The 24,754-nt window shown below is 34.4% G+C and overlaps 1 protein-coding gene across 7 annotated transcripts in view; it reads right to left on the reverse strand.

Moving 5' to 3' along the window:
• BLTP1 (bridge-like lipid transfer protein family member 1) overlaps positions 1 to 24,754 on the reverse strand; it is a 198,188-nt gene that overhangs the window by 104,204 nt on the left and 69,230 nt on the right. For 6 of the 7 annotated variants that reach the window (XM_070474896.1, XM_070474897.1, XM_070474894.1 and 3 more), the window contains exons 23-32: positions 19,487 to 19,666; positions 16,577 to 16,705; positions 14,510 to 14,629; positions 13,545 to 13,825; positions 8,971 to 9,221; positions 6,059 to 6,317; positions 4,014 to 4,851; positions 1,678 to 1,748; positions 977 to 1,150; positions 366 to 486 (exon numbers count right to left, since the gene is read on the reverse strand). In XM_070474896.1, coding sequence (XP_070330997.1) covers positions 366 to 486; positions 977 to 1,150; positions 1,678 to 1,748; positions 4,014 to 4,851; positions 6,059 to 6,317; positions 8,971 to 9,221; positions 13,545 to 13,825; positions 14,510 to 14,629; positions 16,577 to 16,705; positions 19,487 to 19,666 — 2,424 coding nt within the window. The remainder of the gene's footprint in view (positions 1 to 365; positions 487 to 976; positions 1,151 to 1,677; positions 1,749 to 4,013; positions 4,852 to 6,058; positions 6,318 to 8,970; positions 9,222 to 13,544; positions 13,826 to 14,509; positions 14,630 to 16,576; positions 16,706 to 19,486; positions 19,667 to 24,754) is intronic. The other variant, XM_070474895.1, reaches the window with a different exon arrangement.

Consider the following 24,754-nt stretch of genomic DNA (forward strand, 5'->3'; position numbering starts at 1 on the left):
TCACTTAGGACCAAAGCTCTTTAGAAAAGGCTTGGAATTAAACTACTTCCAAAATAAAAGAAAAAATGCCACATTTTAATAAATATATTACTCTTCTTTAATACATAGCATAGTCATATACTGTTCATGGGGTTCTCATGGGGTCCCAGAGAATCGGACACAACAGAGCGACTGAACTGAACTGATAGTCATATACGCTATCTCTTACAGAGCCAATGACATATAAAGGTTGTTTAGAAATGTCCACCTGTATTCCAATTTAAATGTCTGATAAAGTTTTAGTATATTCAAGTTTCTCGAGTTTGGCTACTATGTACACGTGAAGAACACTCTATTGCCGCACTCACTCAACAAAAAGTTCTTACATTTTCTGAGAAGGTAGTCTTGCTGTTTTGGACAGCTTCCCTGAGGACTTTGACGTGCAGATCATCCACAATTGCTGCTGGATGACGAGTACTAGCACAATGCACCATGGCTTCAATATACCTGAGGAGGAAAAACAGTGAATGAGGCATTTTAATGTCACTTAATACTGTCATCTAGTTTATCTAGTCTATCCTATTATGTTCTGTACTAGATGTCATTCATCTTAGTTTTGTCTCCTTAGACTATAATCTCTTTGTAGGACAGAGAATACATTATTTCCTCTTTATCCCTTCATTAACCTTAGTAACTCCGTTCCTGGGTATTTGGTCATTTTTATGATCAATAGACCAAAAGCAAAAAGTAGAAAATGTAATATAATTATTATAATATTATAATATATAATTATTTAAGCTGAGAAAGGAACAAATAATAGCTGAAACACAGTTCCTTTTAAATATATTTTCATTTTTATTCAATCAAAATAGAATCTTTCATCAATAATTATTCATCATTCTTTTTCATGAAAATATTATATCACATACACTAATCATTATCACATACACTTATTATTTTATAAAATAGTAGTTGTACTTTTACACAAAATTAATACCTGTCTAAAGCTTCAGCCACTAGGGGAGTCAGAACAATATCAACAGTTCCTTTTACTTCAACTATGGCTGTGGTCCTAGTCTGGGAGACTGGCTGATCCAAGGTCCACTCTTCTGTTAATGTCTCATCATCAGTGTTATCAACAGCTTTCTTCTCCAGCGGAGTATATGGTGTACTATACAATTTAACAAGCAAAATATATATTTAAAAGACCACACACACACACACACAAAATAGCAGTTGGTGTCTCTTTAATCTTTAAACTTGTAATTATTTCAACTACAAATTTCATGAAATTGGACTAGATATGTCCCAAATAACTCTTCAAGGACAAGACAATGAGGCACTAAGATGCAAGTTGATCTAAGATGGTTAACGCATTAAATATAAAACTTCTTTTGATATATTTATTGGATGGGACATTTCCAAAATATAAAATTTGTAATACTAAATTCTTGTTAGCTCCCAATTTTAGTATGTCTAGTTGTGGTTTGCATAGTATATCTAAAAGAAATGCTACTGAATGCTCATAAATGTAGACAAAGCCATGAAAGACAACAGAGTTAAATTATTTGGGCCAATTAATTCATAAAATAAATACTATGATCAGGTAAAGAATGGTTATTTCTCAGAATAAACTCTATAATCTAATAATCAAGAAAGACTGACTTAAAACCTCAAAAGTACATAATTTTTACTTACTTTGAAGTTGATCCTGAAAGTTGCATTCCTCTGTCTAGTAAAGAGTTAGCTGTGAGCCCCTGTTTGATAACCTAGAATAAAAGAAAACATTACTTATAGACTAGAATTATAGTATTAGTTATTCTCTAACTTTACACTATCAATATTTCTCACTGATATTTCTCAATATCCAAATTACCTTGTTAATGTGATTTTGATATGTAAAATATAAATATTTAACAGACAAATTGAGAAAATCACAGAAAATATTCAACTGTCAATTTCATTTTCTGATTATTTCAATGACAAAGCAGGGCTGCAAGGATTCAGCAACGAGAGTGGACTACACTACTAAAGCTTAAAAATACGTGCGTCCAATGTCTTTCCTCCGTAGTTCCTCTTTAAACTGGGCTTTACTTAGAAAAAGCTAATTCAAGAGTCTTGTAGCACAATCGGCTTTTATTTTCTTTTACACTTCTCATTTTATGAAATTTTAAACATATGCAAAAGAAGACAAAATAGTATATAACTAGGAAAGAATCCCAGAGAAACACTAAATTATAGGAAAAACTAGGTTGTATTTCATATCATGTGTGCCTGCTAAGCTGCTTCAGTTTGGCCATCTGTTTGTGACCTCATGGAGAGTAGCCCATCAGGCTTCTCTGTCCACGGGATTCTCCAGGCAAAAGTATGGAGTGGGCTGCCATGCCCTCTTCCAGGGATATCCATAAAAGATAACAAAATAAATAATGTACTTAAACAACCAAACTAAATCCTTTTAAATGCTAGCCTGTTATTTAGATCTAGTGAAGAAAAAAGATTTTATGTTCTATTTTTGAAGTTGTCTAAAGATATGAACTCCTTGGCTTATTTTCTCTAGACATTTGACTGCCTGAGCAAAACAAGATTTATTGAAAATACTAAAATATTAATAATTCTAACTTCTGACAGCAATTCTTCAAAGCAAGTACCATTCGGTTTTATACTAAAGCATTCATATACCAACATATTTTCACCTGGAATAAAGAGAACATTTTAAAATTTTGGTATGGGCAATTTATCTTAGGCAAGATAAGAAATGGGTACAACCTCAAAATAAAATCTGTGACTGTTACTATGTTTCTTCTTTCTTCAATACATATTACTCAATACATACATCTGTAAGGATATTCCACTCCATTTATCACATTTCCATCATTACTTAAGTCCGAGTATATCATGTCTTACACAGACTACTGAGACAGCCTCCTAAGTCATCACCCCACTTCCTCCTTGCTTAATGACAATTCACTTCTACTTGGTAGCCAAAATATAAGAGATCATATCACATTTCCTTAAAACTCCCATGAAGCTTTAAGGTCTTGGTCCTATTCCCTGAATATAGTACCCCTAAATCTTCCCATCTTCAATTCTTCCTCATCCTTTAAGTTTCAGTTTAAATATTACATCCTGTGATAGACCTTTCATGTCAATACAATCTACACAACCCCACTACCTCCCATTATTCTCTATTCCAGCATCCTTTGATTATCTTTGTAAGACTTCTCAATTTGTAATCATACACTGTACTTATCTATTTATCTATATTAACTGCCTAACTATAAGCCCCATGTCTGTTTCTCCACCACTGAACATCAAATTGTTAACACGCAGTAGTATATAACAAATATCTGAATTAACAATGAGAATATTAACATTTAGACAGTTTAAATAAGAATATATATTACACATAAGTAAATACCACATAAAATTATTAAATGTCAATCAGTTCCATAAGATGTTATATGCTCAATTTTGGTCTTTAAAATCATAAAGTTCTTTTATATATTTATAAAAATGTTTTCATATTGGCTTTATCACTAAATTTATTTTGACATATTTTTAGCTTTCCTATCAAAAAGCTATTTACAGAATACATTATAGATATGGACAATAATCAATTAATACTAAATTATAAGATCTCAAATATCAAGTATGCAGAACTGGATTTGCATAGAAGCAGTTACGGATTAATAGAAAGAATACCAACTATTAAAAACAATTCCAAAATTTTACTTTTAAGACAGAAAATATGAATTCACAGAGACTTGATCCTAATCTCAGAATATAATGTAGACATGGACTATGCATTGTTAATATTCTGATAATCAAGTCTGAAACTTTTCCTTAATTTTATATGCTTACGTTTATAAAACTCATCAATAAACCTGAGGCTTACTGTCATACATGAAGCCATGTCTTCAGGAATTTTATCTTTCAGAAAGGTAGCTAAATACTGAGAGAGCAATTTTTAAAACATCTTAAAAATAATTTTCCTAAATAAATTGATCAGTGAAAACTAATGATTTAGCTTATACCTTAAAAGTTGGAACAGAAAGCTGTTCAAATGATGATGAACTTTCTTCACTGGTTGGTGTTTCCAGATCAAGGGGGCGATGCAGTGAGGACTTAGAGGTTCTTTTGTTGGTTGGATGCTTCACTGACCAATTAATTACCTGGAACTGTGTAAGGTAAGTCTGATAGCAATTCATCACAGGTTGCTGAGAAGTAATCTGTTCGCTTTCTATTGTTTTCTCACTTTCTACAACATACAGATGCTCTATAACATCATCCTCTCCACCTAATGCAGAAACAAAGGAAGCCTGGGAAGGATGAGTTTTGAATGGCAGAGTCCGGGGATCCTGAATGCTTTCTCCCTGGCCAGTAAGTGGTCCTTCCACACTGTGATATATGGAACCCCTACTATAGTCAATCTGCTGGGCTTGCTTTTTCTTCTTTTTTCTACCTGGATAAGTTCCAGGGCCTTCATCGCTGCTAATGGGCTCAAATTCTTCAGCTGCAGAAAAGTAGGCTTCACTATCAGCCATTGACATGCTGGAATCCATTGATCGATATTGATGAAATGAATTAGAGTCTGCTGATGGTGTGTATGGAAATGAACCGAAACTTCTCCTCTGCTTTGGTGAGTCTAGTACATTTTCATCACTTCTGGAGACATCACTGCTAAATTGGACTCCCACTGTAACAGGCTGCTTGTCCCCATAAAAAGCAGCAGTAAGGCTCTTGGTACTTCCAAGTCGGGTGGAACATACAGAGGCTTGTCGTTTCAAGGGAGATCTCAGAGGAGACTGACCTACTGACTTTTCCTGAGTATTAGGAGATACAGGGCTGTTTCCTGAAATTTCTGTAGGGATGCTAAAACAGAAAGAAAAACTATTAACATTTATTGCACATCACATAATTTAAGTACAAACAGAAGTACTTGTAAAATCTTTTCTGTATTCTTTTTACAAACAAAGAAAGATGTAAACTTTTACAATAAAATACCCACAGAAAGTAGCAAAACAGCACAGTATATGTTCCTACCCCATACAGTTCCAAAAACAAAACAAACAAAAAAATGGAGTCAGCTTAAAACAAAAATTTAAAGAAACCTGGAGTATAATCTATCCATAATCCATGGACACTAATGGATTTGTAAACTTTTTATTATTCCCATATTCATTAAAAGTTTATTCAACAAAATATGCCAGGTGTCTTTGATCAGATAAGAGGAAATAAAGGAAAGCAATATGTCATAGATAACTCCAATATTTCTGACTTCAGCAACTGATATATGAGTGCCATTTACTGAGGCATAACAAGCTGAGCACGATAGGCACAAGGTCACTTTTTAATATGCTGAGTCTGAGCCATCCATGAAACATCAAGAAGATGGCTAGGCTCACAGGGACACAGGTAGGGGATGGAGTTTTTACACTTATAAGATGTTAACTACAGATCATAATTGAAGCCAAATAGTTACTAAGACTGCTGAGGGAAATAGTAGATTGAGAGGTGAGAAGGGTACAGAACAGAATCTTTAGGGCTAACAACATTTAACAAATGGCAGCTGTTAAGAATAAGAGAAAGAAGAATGGAAAGGAAAAAAATGGAGGACTTGGAAATAGAGACCAAGAGAGAATAGTCAAGGACTTGGGCAGGGGGATCTGAAATGTGCTATCAAGTCAAGAGGAAAGTGATTTGCAAGAAGTGAGTAATCAACTAGGGACCAAAGGGAAGACCAAAAATTATTCACCACACTGGAAGGCTAATATCCAAATGTTAACAACAGTTCACTTTCAGTGGTGGGAGGACAAGAAACATTCATTTTTGTTATACTTTTCTGTATTTTCTTAATATCTGGAATGAATAGTATTAATTACTCTTGCAATCAGAAAAACAACAGCAAACAGGTATTTAAAAATAAGTTCAAGAGGAGAAAAAATTTTCTACAGCAAGTGAGCTGAAGGCAGGGGGGGCTGGGGGGGTTGAGGGGGGGCAGTTTTTCTCCGCAGGTTTAAGCACTTATAATCCTATAATCCTATTACAATCAGGTTTCTAAATCTAACTGAACACTGACCTTGCTTGGCCATCATCTCTTTTTGTACCATGCAAGAATTCTTTTTGAACCAAATGGTCATCGGCAACAGAAGAGGGACTTTCCTTTTCGCCAGCCAAGAGAGGCTGGGCAGCACTGGAACTACTGTTCTCCTCGGAGGAAGAGGATGAGCTATGAGATCGTAATGGTACTTGAAGACTAAGGTGCTGAGTTTTCCTCTCTACTTCTGTTCCCACTGATTTGTTTTCCCATTCTTTCCTCTTCATGCCATTCACATTACCTAAACAAACACAAAGTAGGTTACATAAACACAATAATTTCAAAAACAATTTATGAAAAACATGAGAATGCAATCGAATACCCTGTTGTTAAGTATGTATTTGTTTTTAAAAAGCACAACTAATTTCATATAGCAATATGCTAAACACTACAGAAAGATATCAACATACATATGAAACCAGAGTTCACAAACTGAATTTCTTCTTTTTCAAATAACTATTTATATGAAAAATTTCCAAATTAGAAAAATTTCAAGAGTGGTAACAAATCAAAGCTATTTTACTCAAAATTATCTATTTTAAACACTTTGCCCACACTTGCTCAGTTTATATAAACAGACATAATATTTTGGGAACCACCTAAGAGTAATTTGCTGTCATGGTTTTTTACTCTAAATACTCAAAAGGTTTATTTCCTAAGAATAATACAAAAACACAGTATAGTTACCAACTTGGTATATTTGATGCTGATACCATACTGTTATCTAGTCTACCATGTGCTTTCCAATTTTCTCAAAAGGCCCAATAATGTCCTAGAAAGCCTTTTGCCCTCTCCAGTACAGGATCCAATCTAGGATTGTATATTACTGCATTCAGTTGTCATGTCTTCCTGAATCTGGAACATTCTCTCAGCCTTTTATGAGAGCCCTGTGATGTGCTATGTAAATTGGGGGCAAACAGCGATTATATTATATATATATATATATATATATATATATATATATATATATTGCTGCCCTACTTCCCCTCTTCTCCAGCTATCCCTGTCCTATTCACAAGAGAGGAACCTGCTAGTAGGAGAAAACATCTCAACAAGTAGAAGGCAATTCTAGATAGAACTTAAGTGGTAAGAAGACTTATGAACTTAGAATACAAGTAATATTTGCTTCTACTATCACGAATGTAAAAATCACAACCAAAATCAAAAGAAAAATAGGTTTGATTCACTTTTAAATGATAGGAAACTAGTATCTACTGACCTTCCAAGGAAATTCTTTAGTTATGCCAATATGCCCTCCTTAATTCTGTCCTGACACTACATCTATATGTGGCTCCTGGAAAACTCAACAATCAGAAAGTCATATACTTAAGAAGGGACTATGAAGGGGCTAACTTCAAGCTTCCCTGCGCAAGAAACTTATGGCAGTTTACCAATTACAACTCATTCCTGAGGGAATCACTAGGAGGCACAGACACTCTCTATTACATAAGAACTAAAATGAGGCTTGTTTTGTTCACTGTTAGAGAATTTGCTATTTTCTCCCTTTTATACCATGTGCAAATTCCCTGTAGATTTTCTTCCTTGCATTTGTGATGGTAAAAATTTGATCTACAGATTACAGAAACAAGCAAAGTCTTTATAAATAGTGCCAGCTGTGGTATGGTTGAAAAAACTAAAGTGGCTTTGATAATTGTGATTCTGGTTTCTGCTCAGTCACATACATGACTGTATGACTTCATGCAACTCAGTCTCAGTGATGAACCTCAGTTATTTCACCACAAACAGGGAAAATAAAGAACTCACATGGGTAGCTTGAAGATGAAACAAGAAATGCTTATGAAAATCTTTTAAACAAATATTATTCAAAAGCAAAAAGGTAATATTATAAGAAGATAGCTAAGTAAATTTTGTTTCGTATCTTTCTTGTCCTTTAAATGTCTAGAAGTTTTGGTATTTGCTGATTTTGTAAGGTAATCTGCTTTTACTCTGGTAAAACTGCTGAAGTCAAGTAACCTTAAACTAGCATGTACAATTTATTAATATTCAGTGAAAAACCATTTAAACAAGAATTTGGCATACATATTCCCAGCTCTTTCCTCTAAGAGCTCCATATACAAGACAATCAAGCTAATAAATTCTTAAAAGTTAAAACTACTTCTTTTCTAGTTTGTCTACTGACAAAAGGCAGAGCTAAGTTAATTATTTTGAATTGATCAAGGGAAAAGGGCTAAATACTAGTGCAATATCAAGACTTCTCCTAAATTTCACTTCTTGTCAGTATGGCACCTTTAGCAGTATGTATTGCATTTAATTGTAGGAATACACAAGAAACACAATGGAAGATATATTTCTGAAGTCTTTGGAGAAAAGATAATAGATATAAATTCAATATGCCTAAATCCACCATTCATTGTTCATACAAAACTCATGTATCTGTAAAGTTATCCTACAGGCTCTACAGAAACATCAAATTTATTGACATGGATGATTTAAGTCATAAGAAGAGTATTTTGCAAAAGTAGTGGATAACATGAGAGCCAATAGTATAAATATTACTATTGGTAAGTTTTTCCTATAGAAGTAAACTGGTAAAACAATCGTAACCTCAAAGCACAGCTATTCCTAAGTCTATTTCTGGAATCTAAGTTCTAGGGAAATAATGATATATTCACAAATATTTAAAGTTGGGCTAGGAAAAATCACCCATGTTAACTGCAGGAGATCTGTACAATAAATCTACTTTTGCCTTGTGCAACTCTGAAAAACTCACTAGATCTTATCTGGCTATATAGGTAAATCACCTGCAAAACAAAGACAGATTATAATTAAACCCTACATAAAAGACTGCTCAAAAAACCAATCTGAACAAAGTAACACTGAACTTCTCTCAGAATGAAGATAATAAAAGATAAACATAAGTGACAACACACTACCATCTACAATCTTGGGAACTTCTTTAGTAATAATCCATTCTCCAGGCTGTAGAAGAGACTGTCCATAATACATATCAGACTCTGCACTTGTGCTTGAAAATGCAGAACTACTGGAAGGTGTCAACTCTTCAAGTTTGAAGAAATCTAGGCCAGTTACTGTGCCACCAAAGAATCTGCAGCCACCAAGACAACCACACTTGTTCTTACACCTCTTATTCTTCAGGGTATCATCTGGCCACAAAAACCACAACCTAAATAGAACACACAACAAAAGAAACAAAAGAATGACAACATAACAAAAACTCATTAAGAAATCAGAAACTTTTGAGCAAATAATTTAATATGTTAACTGTTAATATTTTTAAAAGACAAGTTAAACACAAAGGTTTGTTTTTACTATGGACTATCTTTTTAATTATTTTGCCTTTCTTAAAAAAAATAGTCTCACCATGGTGAGATGAAAATAAGTAGGAACAATAATGAGAAACAGAACATACATTTTTAAAAAATCAAAGAGATAAAAATAAATGTATATATAAATTAAACATTTAAATTCACTTTAAAGACAGCAGTAAACATTCTCAAAAGAACAAAAAATTTAAACACTAATTTAAAAAACAGAACTATTAGTATAGATTATGCTTAAAAGATTATAATATTTAGCATGGCAAAGACTTAGTCATATGGTAAATTTAGTACACCAAAATGTTATAAATATGAGGCAAGTAAGAAATTCTCAATAAAATCAAAATAATACACCACTCTATATTTTAGAAAAAAAAATTGTTGTGATTTTGTAATAAGGACTCTGAATGAAGTATTAAGAATTAAGACAGTAAGAGTAAATGTCTGTAAAATTCTTTAGGCTCTGTGAGTGACTCCCACACAAAAATATCAGCCATTATTAACTACCCTCCTTCCTTAAAAATATTATAGAAATCTGAGAAATATATCTTTATTACTTTTTCAACTTTAAATAATAAAACCTCTTATTAACAGTCCATTTTTCTAAGCATTTCCACATGCATTATCTCACTAGATCCTTAGGGCTCTCAGAGGAAGACAGAATAAGTATTTCATTTCCTTTTTACATTCATTCATTTATATTTCTTGAAAATACCTACTATGCGCCTTGTATGGTGCTAGGCATAACCTTATCCATATGAAGTTATAGTACAGAGGCAAAGACGGGTCACACAAATAGTATCTAATTATAAATTATAGTAAGTGCTCTGAGATAAAAAAGAGGGTGTTGTGACAAAGAACATAATGAAACATTGTTACAAAAAATAATATTTGAGATGTGAAAGATGAGATGGAATAAATATATCAAGTTAGAAGTGAAGAAATAAATATATCAAGTTAGAAGAGGCACATCAGTCTGGGCAAGACAAAAGGAAAAATATGTATAATGTATGTAAAACCCCTTATGCAAAATCTGGAATACAGAAGTTGTGCAACAAATGTAACCTACCTATTCCTATCTTTATGTAAACCAGTGTACCAGTTCTCAAACTTCAGCTCACATTAGAATCGCTGGGAGGTGTATATGTATGGCTGAGTTCCTTCACTGTTCACCTCAATCACAATACTGTTTGTTAATCGGCTATATCCCAACACAAAATAAAAAGTTTAAATAAAAAAACAATCACTGGGAAGGCTTATTAAATTAATTTCCTGGCTGCAGTCACCATCTGCAGTAATTTGGGAGCCCAAGAAAATAAAATCTGTTACCGTTTCCTCTTTCTGCTTTTTCCCCATCTATTTGCCACAAAGTGATGGGACTGGATGCTATGATCGTAGTTTTTTTGAATGTTGAATTTTAAGCCAGCATTTTCACTCTCCTCTTTCACCCTCATCAAGAGGCTCTTTAGTTCCTCTTCACTTTCTGCCATTAGCGTGGTATCATTAGAGCTACCATGTAGGGAGAAGCAATTCACTGTGGGCAGGTAAAAGCCTTACCTGTTCTTGCTGGATATGCCAAGAATGTAAGGCTCTGACCAGGCTATTTCTCAGGGTTCTGGAAAAGAGCAGGCTCACTCCACTTACTATAAAAGTGGTAAAAGATACCTAAGCTCAGTGTTCCTCTTCTGTAATGCACCCTACTATGTGCAGACATCCATCATGGGTCTTTTCTGACATCCCCATGGGACTCAGGGATAGGGGTGCCAGGTTTAGCAAATAAAAATGTTTGTGCCCATGTAACAGGTGGTGTATACTTATACTAAAAAGCAATCTGTTACTCATCTGAAACAATTTTAACTGCACATCCTGTATTTTCTCTGGCAATCCTATTTGTGGGACAAGGGTAACCAGTGCAAACACATCTGACTCTGGCTAGTACTTTTGCTGTAATAAAGTCCTGTGTCTCTCACCAGGTTTCGCATGTCTTCTGCCAGCAATCAGTATACTGTGGCAGGGTAACTTCTTAGCTAATAAGTAGGATAAAATCTCCAACTTCACAATTTTTAACAAATCACAGCAATGAAACTAACCTCAGTGAGGCACCCTAAGTCACATGGAGCCACCTCTTCAGCTTCACTATCACCCTCCTCTACCATCTGACCTATCAAAGCAGGCACTGTCTTCATACCAACTGGCTTCCAGGGCAACAGTGCACAAAGAAACCAAAATGTTTTTTCAAACAATATTCTCCACACATGAGTTTTCTTACTAAGATTTATAATATACCAGTATCTTAAATAAACCTAAAAGATTAATGTAATCTCAGTAAAAACCTCAATAGGATTTCTTTTACTAGAAAAACAGTTCTTTGGGGAAGATTAATAGGTGAAAATATCTAAACATTTTGTGAAATGAGTAGGTGTTAAGTATTAGTTTTTTTTTTCTATATTTGAACAGATATTTGCAAAAAAAACTATTTACATCCTTGGCTGTATTAATGCACAACACCATAAAAAAAAAATCCAAATGGTTTAGAGTTTTATGTTAGTAACGAAAAAAGAGTAGTAAAAAATAAAATACAGGGGTCATGTGATTACTAGCAAAGAAGTGCTCTCAAATTAGTACAAAAAAATTATAAAATGGAAAGGTGAATACATTTGAATACATAAACTTAAAATCTATTTAACATAAGAAAAAATAAATGAAACTGCAAAATATCAATAACAGGGATCAAAAAAGGGCAATAATCTTTATAGAGTTCTTAAAAATTGGTAAGAAATACACCAAGATCCCAATAAATAAATGTATATAGGATACTAGCAGGTAATTCACAAATGAGGGAAAATATCCAATAAATATCTGAAAAAAAAGTATTAAATAATCCCAAAATAAAGAAATGCAAAATAAGACAGAGATACCACCTTTCAGTTACTATAAAACACTCAGAGGGTGGCAAAGGTGCAGTAAGACAGAGACTCTCTTAAACAGCCACTGGGAATATAAATTGAAAAGCGTCCAGGAAGTAACTTGGGAAAGCATTATCAAAAGCTCAGTCTTTAACAGTCACACCCCCTTCTGAGGAAACTATTTAAAGGATATACCCAGAAATTGTGGGAAAAGCCATTTACAATGAAACATTTAGAAACAATCTATATATTTAATATATCGGAAATGGCTAAGTACAACTTACAGACCCCAGCCTTCTGACTCAGGAAACTCAAGCTGCCAAAGGGCTGCAGCCAATGAAGAACCAGACAGCCTCCCCAATCTCCTTTCCTCTATAGAAGCAAGACCCTCTCTTCTATTCTCCAAACTTGCCTATGTTTCGCCAAAGTTTGCTTGTCTTGAATTGCAATTCTTTGCTATTCCCCCAAAATCTTACTTTGCTGCTGGTAAAAACAATGAAAAAAAAAAAGAGTTTTGCTTTCTTTTTTTTTTAAAAAAAAGGTAACAATTACAGAAATGCAGAATTTTAAAGCACAAATATAGGATGATTTCAAGCTTAACAGAAATACATTAAAAATACTGGGGAGAAATGTAACAAATTCAGTGTGGTAGGATTATGATAATTATTTTCCTTTATTTCTTAATAGTTTTCTCTATTTTTAAAACAAGCTTTGTAAACTTTATAAACTTTAGAAGGGAAGAGATGAGGATGGAAAAAGTCATATTATCATTTTAAACAGATGTAATTCAGTAAGAAGCTTTGGAGACTATTTAAAAATTATTTCTTAAGGTTTAGGTACTTTTTGTCTTCCCTGCAACTGTGAAGACCTACAACAGAAGTTTTGTAGAATAAATGGTGATTAGTAATGGTGTTTTCTAGGAATGACAAGTTGGAAGTGGAGGGCTTTGGTGAGAAAGAAGGGGTGTAAATGCATTACAAAATGCTACGGGGGGCAGTAATTTGTATTTACTTCACTGCTGACACACATAGCATGGGCTTAGAAACATATCAGAAAATATTTTTTCCCAGCAACCACACCATCAGAGATGATATATACTACGTGACTATTTAAATATCAAATTCTTATTTACTCACTGAAGTGTACCCAGCACAATCACATTCAGTCTAAGATGTTCTTATTTTATACCTAACAGTAGGATTTCCTCTATAATTATCTAGTACATTTCATTGAACTTTATTACCATTCCTAAATTTCACTTACCTCTTAGTTCTGGCATCATGAGTTTCTAAGAAATGTCTTTGGGCCTCGTGTTTAGAATGATGATCAGCAGCTAATGCAATATCAACAGTGATAAGTCCTAAGTTGGCTGACCCAGCTTCAAGCCAATAGGCCCTCCGAAGTACTGCAGGCTGAAGTCCAACTCTGGAATTATTTAACTGTTCAATGTATTGTCTCACTTGAAAATCCTGAATTGCAGCACTTATTCCTTCCCCAACTGACTGATTGTGGAGATTACAGTTTGCAACCCGAATTGCACCCATCTAAAGTTGAATGAAGAAAAAGAAACAAAACTGTAGTTTCTGTATTTTTAAGCAACTTATTACAGTAAACTATAGAATAAGTAATTATTTCAAATAGCCTGACAAATGGAAGAAAGAAAGGAAAAATGAGAAAGTGGAAACAGAAAAGATAAAGCAACAGAATAAAAATAAACATTCAAATTTAAAAAGAAGGTGAAAGGAGAAGACTATAATTCCAAATGAAATCAGAGAAGGAGAAAAGAAAAATAAGAATGTCAGCAACAGATGAATCACAGACTCTCAATGCCTGATTTTCAACAGTAACCCTTAAAGCAGAGGTGGCAAACAAATGTTTCCAGGAGCCAGGCAAGAAGTTAAATAAATAAAGTCTAAAGGCATTCAAAATTAAATCGTCTAAAAACATTATGAGTTTATGTTCCTGTCATAAAAGCAACCTACTAGTTTATATTCCAGCCATAAAGCAAGGTTATAAAAATTCAGTAAAAGAAAAAAGTAGTGAAAGTATGTCTTAAAATAAGACTGGAAAAGAACACAGGTGAATTAAAAATAGAAAGCTCCCTCCTAGAATGTTGTAGTATTCTGTGATGGCAAACTAAAAATATGTGATTTACTTTAAGAAATAGAGGTTTGGTTTGGCTAAAAGGAAAAAGGATTACACTGACCAAGAAACAGACAAATGTGTACCTTTATATTTGTAGCACAGCCATGCTCCACAATATAAATATCGGCTCCATCTACTGCTAAACGAGTCATGGTATACTTCAAGTCATCTGAGGTTGGACAAGGCCCAGGAATACAACTCAACTAAAATGAAATGGGTTCAACTCTTAATTCTTCACCATCAATTATTTTGATATGTAAGTGTGCTTATTTAACGAAACAAAATTCTGGTTACATGTGTATTTTAAATTATCAATTTCATCTTTTAATAATGATAAATTATATATAGATATACTTATAATGAGAAATGAAACAATGAGCAATTAAGTTCTTGCCAATTAAGAAAACTAATTCATAAATAACCATGTGTCACTTTCATTCAAAAGTGACAACATTAAATTGACAGAATAGAAACCTAATTTGTTGTTAAAACTCAAAAAGAATAGCAAAGTAAACTGATAAACAATATCACAGGTTTATATGAACTGTATAGGAATTCAAAGTTTTGAGATTTTAAGAGTATTTCATACTCCATACACATGCACATTTTTACACATCCACAAATATATATATGAACTGTAAATGTTACCCTGATACCTTGAAAAGTCCACACACACTTATTTTTGTTATTTTATTATTTATTCCTAAAACATAGACTTAGCCATGATTAGGTTGGAGATAACATACACATCACCAACGTCAATGAACTTCTTTGTGAAACAGCAGCTCTGAGTCAAGCACCAACCCAGCAGCGTGTACTCTGCTCGTCAGCAGCAGAGCCAGAACTACAGGAAGGCGTCTCATATAACAGTCAGTGTTCTATACTAATGCATTTCCTCCGCACAAAACAGGCCTTTTAAAAACTCTGATCTAAAATGACAGAAAGAATATCAGGGGCTGCAAGGAATACTGGCTGACTGCAAAGGGTTACTAAGGAATTTGCTAAGGTGACAGAAATGTTCTAGATCTTTATTGGCGGTAATGGTTACATCAGTACATGTAACATTTCTCAAAACTCCAACTTAAAATGGGTGAAACTGTATGGAATTTATGGCTCAACGAAGCTAATTTTTTTTAAAATTACAACACAACTTAAAAGCTTTCAGTATTAAAAAAATAATAAAGGGAGGAGATGCCTACAGCATAAACAAATCACCCATAAGAAACTAATGACTAAGGAACCAATTCCCCAGAGCCTGGTGGTGTGTTTATAACAAGAAAAAAGTAATTCTTATCACCAATTATAGCTGTTTTATTGATGATAAACACAGGTTACTGATTTTTTTGGATATAAAATTAAAAGCTGAATGAATTATTTCCAATTCACAGTAATTCAATAGCAAACATATGGTTTGTATACAAAAGAAAAAAGAAAGGAAAGACACAGAGAAAAGAAACTGGAAAGAAAAGCCAAATTGTTAGAAATGGTTATCTCTATGATGCAGAATTGGGGTCAGCTATTTTTCTTTTCTGAAACTGCACTGTTTCAAGTTGCTCATTTCTCAAATGAACATACTTTAAAAAATGTTCCACACCCCAAATTCATAAGGAACATTCTTTACTACAAAATAACACCCTGCATCTCACTATACATGATTTCAGGAATTATTATAAACTTCCTACAACCCTCTTCAAAGTAGTGTAATGATCCTTAGCCACAGTAGTGTAATGTTGTAGAAAGAGCATAAGATTTAGGGTCAGGAAACTAGGCAAATGCCCAACATCATTAATTACATTATAGGAGAACCTGTATGCTCCAGAAGGGTCTGCCAACAATGTCATGCAAGGAATTCAACCTTCCTCCTCTACCTTCTAAATCTTCTACATAAGTGGACAGCTATATCCCGAAGAGTTAGTGTAATAATGCAGTAAGATGTTAATGTTAACAATAAAAATTTAAGAGATACAATTTTATAATATCTCCATTTACTTGTGAATGTATGTTTTAAGAATTACCTCATTTTAGATATTTACAACTAAATAAAAATGACTATAAATTAGCAAAATAATTTTATTAATTGAAAAAACCGAACTTTTATTTTGAAAAAACCCACAAATGTTTGTAATACTGCTAACATATTTTTAACATACCTTGGATTCACAGAAGCGTCGATCAATTCCATGCTGACATACTACTACTGATTTTGGTCTTTCCAGTTCATACTCTCGACATACCACATGAAAAATAAATGTCTGTCCCCACTCCAAGAGACAAGCCAGCTACGAATAAGCCATGACAGGTTGACAACACTGTTAGTGTCCTAAACAAGTGTTCACGGTTCAAAAGTTTATCAAGAATATTAATACAACTTGAAAGAATCCAAACAGTGCTTTATACCTGCTATATAATCTACTTGTTAGCCAATATCATTTTTCTACCTTGACATCATTTATAAGCTTACGTTACTGTTCATTTGTAAATGACAAAATGCATTGCCAAAATTAAAAATCATTTCAACTGAAAAATGAAACTTCAGCAACCTCTAAAGCCAGTTATTTTTCTTAAAGGTTTTATCTTTCTTCTTATATGACTAGTCCAAATTCTGTGCACAGAAAAGCACCTAGAATTCTCTATCTGAAAATAAACCAAGGTTCAAAGTGAAATTTATATCTACTAAGCTAAAATTTTAGAAAATCAGGTATTAGAAGATTAAAAGAACTTTCATGAATAGAAGTTTAAGTATATATCAATTTTCATCAAATCTTGAGTTTTTAAAAAATCTTAGGGTCATAATTTATCAGTTTACAATAAACAGAGCCAGCGGTATACACTGTATTATCCCTGCCCCCCAAAAGTACATAATTTAAACTCTCAGAAAATATGAGTTTACTTTTAAAATACACAAAGAATAGAATAAACACTAAAAGTACCAATGGATTCATGAACCTTGAGAGAAACAGTGATGGTAGGATTTCAGTGTGGAAGAGAGAGAAATGTTTCAACTTCCAATAAAAGCTGAGATTCTAGCAATCTTTAGATTAAAAGAACTGTGTCCAGTCTTCAAGAGTCAGCATGGCTTCACTGCATGCTTGTTAGGGAATAAGCTGTTTTTATTATATGCTTCAGTTTTTACTTATAGATTTTGAGACAAAAAATGGCAGATAAAATAGTTATGAGGTATGTAAGCACTAAATATTTGTTTTCACCCATTACTATATGTTTATTTCCATCATTTTTATATAAAATATCCTTTTCCAATTCTACTTATTTTCCTACTATTTCTAGAATCTTAATTTTTGCTTCCCTTAACTATTTCCTTCAGATATAATCAATACAAGTTATCTAGTCTGGTGGCTCAGTGATAAAGAGACCGCCTGTCATGGCAGAAACCTGGGCTTGATCCCTGGGTCGGGAAGATCCCCTGGAGAAGGGAATGGCAACCCACTCCAGTATTCTTGCCTGGGAAATTCCATGGACAGAGGAGCCTGGTGGACTACAGTCAATGGGGTCACAAAGAGTCATACGCTACTTAGCAATTGAACAACAACAACAAACAAGTCTTTATTTATCTGCAGGTTGCCGCTATTACCTCTAAATTACATGTTTCACACTCATTTTGTAATTCTACTAAAAACTGAGTATGTACATGTCTACACATTTCAATCTTTTGAAACACTAATTATGAAATGCTTATTATAAAGACAGGCATACCTCACAGATACTGTGGATTTGGTTCCAGACCACCACAGTAAATTTGCAACATTGTGAATATCACAATAAAGTAAGTCACAATATTTTTGGTTTCCCAGTGCACATAAGTTATGTTTACAAGTAACTAGTAGTCTATCCTGTGTACAACAGCAATATATCTTAAAAAAACAACATATATATCTTAATTTAAAGGCACTTTACTGGTAAAAAATGCTAAACCGAGTCTTCGATGTGTCATGATCCTTTTGAAATAGTAACTAACATAAAAGATCACTAATCATAGATCACCATAACAAATACAATAATAATGAAAAAGTCTGAAATAGTGCAAGAATTAGCAAAATGTGACACAGGTACATAAATTGAACAAATGCTGTCAGAAAAATGGTGCTAACAGACTTGCTTGATGCAGCATTGCCACAAACCTTCAATTTGTTAAAAAAAAAAAAAATCCAAAAAACACACACACAACCAGAAAGCAAAATCTGTGAGACACAAGAAAATGAGGTTTAACTGTACTTGTCTCAACAGGTGAAATTTTATAGTAATACAGACATTTCACTAAATTTCAATGGCCCATTTCTATAACTAAGGGTTACAGTCAGCCTCTATATCCTTAGGCTTCATATCTGCAGGGGGCTGACTCCATGACTGGTGGAACCCGTGGATGCAGAACCTTTGTCAGGGAGGCTGACAGTCGCCCTTAAGCCCTCTGAGACTCCTGAACACTAAGTGGGACAGTGAGAGGGAAGGAGGATTTATCCAAAGGGATTACAGCTAGTCTTCTGCATGAGATTTTCTGCCAATAAATTCATTGTTATTTTTCTAAATCAGTATCCACATCACTAAGTGCAGATTCAAACGATGCTATCTTGCTTTAGGATATGACAAGTAAAGAAATATGCTACATTAAGGTATATAATTAAGGTATTTAGGTATTATAAATGCCTCTTTCAAATCTTACCTAAGAAATACACAAAAAAGTAAAGTTCTCAGAAAATTATCCTATGTACTGGAAAAACAAGATTGTTCCAACAGTGGAGAGTCAAGTAATATAATTTTAGTAATATATAACTTGATTTCCAGAAACTTCTCATCCTGAGTGCTTCTCAAAAAAAGTCTTGAATTCTTGAAAATATTACACGACTATAAAAAATTACACCCATCAATTTTATGTGGCCCAGAAAACTGAAACTTGTCTCTGACTCATCCATGACTAAGAAAATTCTTAGTGGCAAGTGGACGTAAAATGAACATTCCAATGGGCATACAACTTTTTCTTGGGGAGGTGGGTCAGTAAAGGAAAAAGGAAGTAAGTCAGGAGAGCACTCTGAGACCTGAGAACATACCTGTGGTGCTGTGACCTTAGCTGTAAGGCTTCCAGCCTGCACATCAATTAGCCATGCGTATTCTAAGGAATCACTTCCCAAAGGAAGACCTTCTGCTGAGAACATAGCATGTGCTCTCAGTTGGAGACCTGACAAATTGATGTGACCTTCCCTGAGCACTTCATCCACAGGCGGTCGCTGCTGAAAACAATAAGCACAAGAAAAATCAGCATTTATAATTGCTAGTTGCCTTTTCCCCCAGAGACACATGGTAAAAACACACTATCTGGAAAATAAGACTTTAGGATCCAAAGCTCTTAACACAGCCTTGTATCCATAAAAGTAGTCTGAGTTCAGCTACTTTAGTGACTTTATCTGTAAAAGCCCAACTGCAAAGCAAGACAGCAAAGTCTTAAAAAAATGCAGATCTCTCTTTGGTAGGCACCTCAATAAATAAAAAGAAACAAGTATTCTGACTTACAGGGAATGTGAGAGACCAATCTTTTGTGACAAGGCAGGAATCATGAGATTAAAGTATCAAAAAAAAGAAAATAACATGGAAGGAAAAAGACCCATTAAGACCATAATGAGGAACTAGCAAAGAAAAACCATCTTCCAAAAAGGTTTTGAGAATTATGTAAATATTAAAAGGAGAGATTTCTCTTATAGAGAATAATTATATACTCATAACTAAAAAGCATCAACATTTCAAAGAGAAAATTTCTAACACTTATTCAGAAAGCTAAAGGATATGTCCTAAAATAGGACATTCCATGGAACACTAGGTTCACAGATTGTTATTAGCAAAAAAGAATCAAGTAAGTTTGGTAATGCCCTAGCCATCGGTCACCAACTTTTCTAGAATCCACCTCCCAGCCTCTCACAAATGCACTGAGTTTCTTTCAGCTTCCTGCTATCATCCTGGTTCAAATAATACAACCTCTTGCCAGGATCTCCCAGCATTTATTTTTACATTGTTCTGCTCCATACTCTATAAGAACACCACAGAGATCTTTTAAAAAGGCAAGTTTTACCATGTTCTTACCTAAAGACCAGAGATGAAATTATCAACATTTGTTGGATCATGGAGAAAGCAAGAGAATTCCAGAAAAACAACTATGTCTGTTTCACTGACTATACTAAAATCCTTGACTGTGTGGATCACAACAAACTATCAAAAATTCTTATTTAAAGAGATGGGAATAGCAGATCACCTTACCCGCCTCCTGAGCAGGTCAAGAAGCAACTGTTAGAACCAGACATGGAACAACTGACTGGTTCAAAATTGGAAAACGACTATGACCAAGCTGTATACTGTCACCCCACTTATTTAATTTATATGCAGAGTGCATCATGAGACATGCCAGCCTGGATAAATCACAAGCTGGAATGAAGACTGTTGGAAGAATTACCAAAAACTTCAGATATGCAGATGATACCACCCTAATGGGAGAAAGTGATAGGGTACTAAAGAGCCTCTTGATGAGGGTGAAAGAGGAGAGTGAAAAAGCTGGCTATAAACTCAACATTCAAAAAATGAAGATCATGGCATCCAGTCCCATCACTTCATAGCAAACAGATGGGGGAAAAGTGGAAATAGTGACAGATTTGATTTCCTTAGGCTCCAAAATCATAGCATGTGGTGACTGCAGACATAAAATTAAAAGATGCTTGCTCCCTAGAAAAAGCTATGAAAAACCTAGACAGCATATAAAAAGCAGAGACCTTTGCTGACAAAGGTCCATATAGTCAAAGCTATAGCTTTTCCAGTAGTCATGTACGAATGTAAGAGTTGGACCATAAAGAATGCTGAGCCCTGAAGAATTGATAGTTTCAAATTGTGGTGCTAGAGAAAACACTTGAGAGTTCCTTGGACAGCAAGGAGATCAAACCAGTCAATCCTAAAGGAAATCAATCCCGAATATTCACTGATTCTGAAGCTGAAGCTCCAATACTTTGGCCAGCTGACGCAAACAGCCAACTCATCGGAAAAGACCCTGATGCTAGGAAAGAATGAAGGCAAAAGGAGAAGAGGGTGGCAGAGGATGAAATGGTTAGGTAGCATCACCAACTCAATAGACCTGAATCTGAACAAACTCCAGGAGACAGTGGAGTACAGAGGAGTTTGGCATGCCGCAATCTATGGGGTTGCAAAGAGTCAGACATGACTTAGTGACTGAATAACAACAGTCATCTCAAAGCCATTACATGCTACCAAAGCACTTCATCCATTTCCTTGCAGCACTTTTTACACTTGAAATTATTTATCTTAATTTTACCATGATAGTATTTTTAATGTGTATGTGCAGGCCATCTTACAGGGTTAATGTTCCTTGTTTTATCACAAATTTTGGAAACTGCATTCATTAAAAAGTGTTTTTAAGGACAGGCCTAAATCGAATTCAAATGGTATTCTTAAAAGGTCATTTCAAATTGACTATAATAAAAGCTCTAGAGAGTCTTCTGATACATTTTTTGTCTAAGATGTGTGATAGTATATAAAATCACCTATCTCCAGGCATCAGTTCCCTTCTATTTTCTGTGAGGCAGCTGGAGAGGATGGTCAATGAAGCTCACTTCTGGCATTGAGATTCTATAATTCTCAATATAAAGTTTTTAATAGCTTTTCTTGAGTTCAAAGATACATGTGGATCTTGGCTTAGATGAATCAATACTGCTCAAATGTCCACATCACCCAAAGCAATCTATAGACTCAATGCAATCCCTATCAAAATTCCAATGCCATCCATCAAAGAAATAGCAAATAATCCTAAAATTTGTATAGAACCACAAAAATCCCAAATAGCCAAAGTAACCTTGAAAAAGAATAAAACTGGAGGCATCATACTCTCTTACCTCAAACTCTATCACAAAGCTGTGATAATCAAAACAGTATGGTATCAGCATAAATACAGACACATAAATCAATGGAACAGAATAGAGAGCCCAGAAATAAACACACATATATATGGCTAGTTAATTTATGACAGAGGATCCAAAAATATATAATGAGGAAAGAAGAGCCTCTTCAATAGACAATGCTGGGAAAACTGGGTACCACATATTAAAAGAAAGAAACACAATCACTATTTTATACCACACATAAAAATCAACTAAAAATGAATTACAGACTTGAATGTAAGACCTAAAACCATAAAACTCCTAGAAGAAAATATCAGCAGTAGACTCTCTGACATAAGCTTGGTGATTATTTTTTAATCTAACACCAAAGGCAAAGCAACAATAGTAAAATATACAAATGGAACTAAATCAAACTAAAATGCTTCTTCAAAGGAAAGGAAATTATCAACAAATGGAAAGACAACTATCAACAAATGGAAAGGCAACCAGCAGAAGGAAAAAAATATTTGCCAGTCATAAATCTGATACAGGGCTAAAATCTAAAATATATAAAGAATTCCTACAACTCTGTACCAAAAGGCAAACAATCCAATATAAAAAATGGTCACAGAATATGAATATTTTCCCAAAGAAGGCATGCAGATGATCAACTGATGCATGAAAAGACGTTCAATGTCACTAAGCATCAGGGAAATGCAAAACAAAATCACAGTCACCTATCACCTTGCACCTGTTAGAATGGCTATCATCAAAAACAATTAACAAATGTTGGTGTGGATGTGAAAAAAAAAAACACAAAAAAACCCCTTGTGCACTATTAAGAAGAATGTAAGTTGGTAGATCTACTATGGAAGATAATGGTGGTTCCTCAAAAATTAAAACAGAACTGCCATATGATTCAGCAATTCCACTTCTGGGTAGTATTTGAAGGAAATGAAACAACTAATTCAAAGAGATACATGCATCCCCATCTTCATTGCAATATTATTTACAATAGCCAAGATATGGAGACAACCCAAGGGTCTGTCAGTGGATGAATGGAAACAGAAATTATAGTGAGTATATATATATATATATATATACACAAATATCAATCCTAAAGGAAATCAATCCTGAATATTCACTGGATGAACTGATGCTGAAGTAGAAGCTCTGGTACTCTGGTCACCTTATGTAAAGAACCAACTCATTGGAAAAGACCCTGATGCTGGGAAAGATTGAGGGCAAGAGGAGAACGGGACGACAGAGGATGAGATGGTTGGATGGGATCATCTATCCAGATGTATTTATCACAGGGACCATCCAAATGTATTTTCCAAGAATGCTGGATGCCTGCATATGTATCTGTTGTTAGTGTATTAGAATACCATCAGAAAGTCAACTATTTATGATTTCTGAAAAACATTCTACCTACACAGACACTTAGGTGAGTTTATCTGAGTTACTTCACAAAGATAATGCAGCTCATTCTTTGGAAAATGCTAGAAAATAAAGGTTGATTTCCTGGTATTTCAAACCCAACATGATCAGAAACTCATACTCTTCCCCTGTAAAGCAGTTCCTCCTCCTATATTCTTTATCGTGCACTAGCTCAGTTAACTGCCCAAGCCAAAAACCAAACATCATCCAGGGTTTTATACTTTCTCTCAACACTCACTGTCAAAAAACCAAAAACATAAACAAACATGTGGATCTTGGGTTGTCCGAAAGGTAAAGACTACCTGGTACATCAGTAAAGACTACATTCTGAATTGTACTATGGCTTACATCACTCTGTGGGTTGAATTGTGTCCCCTCCAAAGACATTCTTGGAGAAGGAAATGGCAACCCACTATAGTATTCTTGCCTGGAAAATCCCATGGATGAAGGAGTCTGGTAGGCTACAGTCCATGGGGTCACAAAGAGTCAAACAGGACTGAGCGACTTCACTTTCACTTTCTTTCACAAAGACATTCAGTTCCTAAGCTCAGGTACCTGTGAGTGTGATCTTATTTGGATACAATGTCTTGGCAAATGTAATCAAGTCAAAATGTAGTTACACTGTATTACAATGGGCCTTTGTCCAATTAACAGTGTCCCTGTAAGGGGAAAACGTAAGACACAGAGACTCATGAAGAGAACGCCAAGTGAAGATGGAGAGAGAGATCTGAGTGATGCAAAACAGATTCCCTGTTTGCAGCTACAAAACAGGGGATGCCAAGGACTGTTAACAACCACCAAAGCTAGGAAAAGACAAGGGAGCCTTGAAAGAGGGCATGGCCCTGCCAAACACACTAGTTTCAGACTTGTAGGCTCCAGAATGGTGAAAGAGTAATTTTCTGTTGTTTTAAGATACCTAGTGTAGGATATTTTGCTTTGGCAGCCCTAATATAAAACTAATAGACATAAGATGATTAAGTAAAAAGTATGTGGCTTCATAGGTCGGAC

The sequence above is a fragment of the Odocoileus virginianus genome, chromosome 12 (genome assembly GCF_023699985.2).
Source record: "Odocoileus virginianus isolate 20LAN1187 ecotype Illinois chromosome 12, Ovbor_1.2, whole genome shotgun sequence".
Taxonomy (NCBI): domain Eukaryota; kingdom Metazoa; phylum Chordata; class Mammalia; order Artiodactyla; family Cervidae; genus Odocoileus; species Odocoileus virginianus.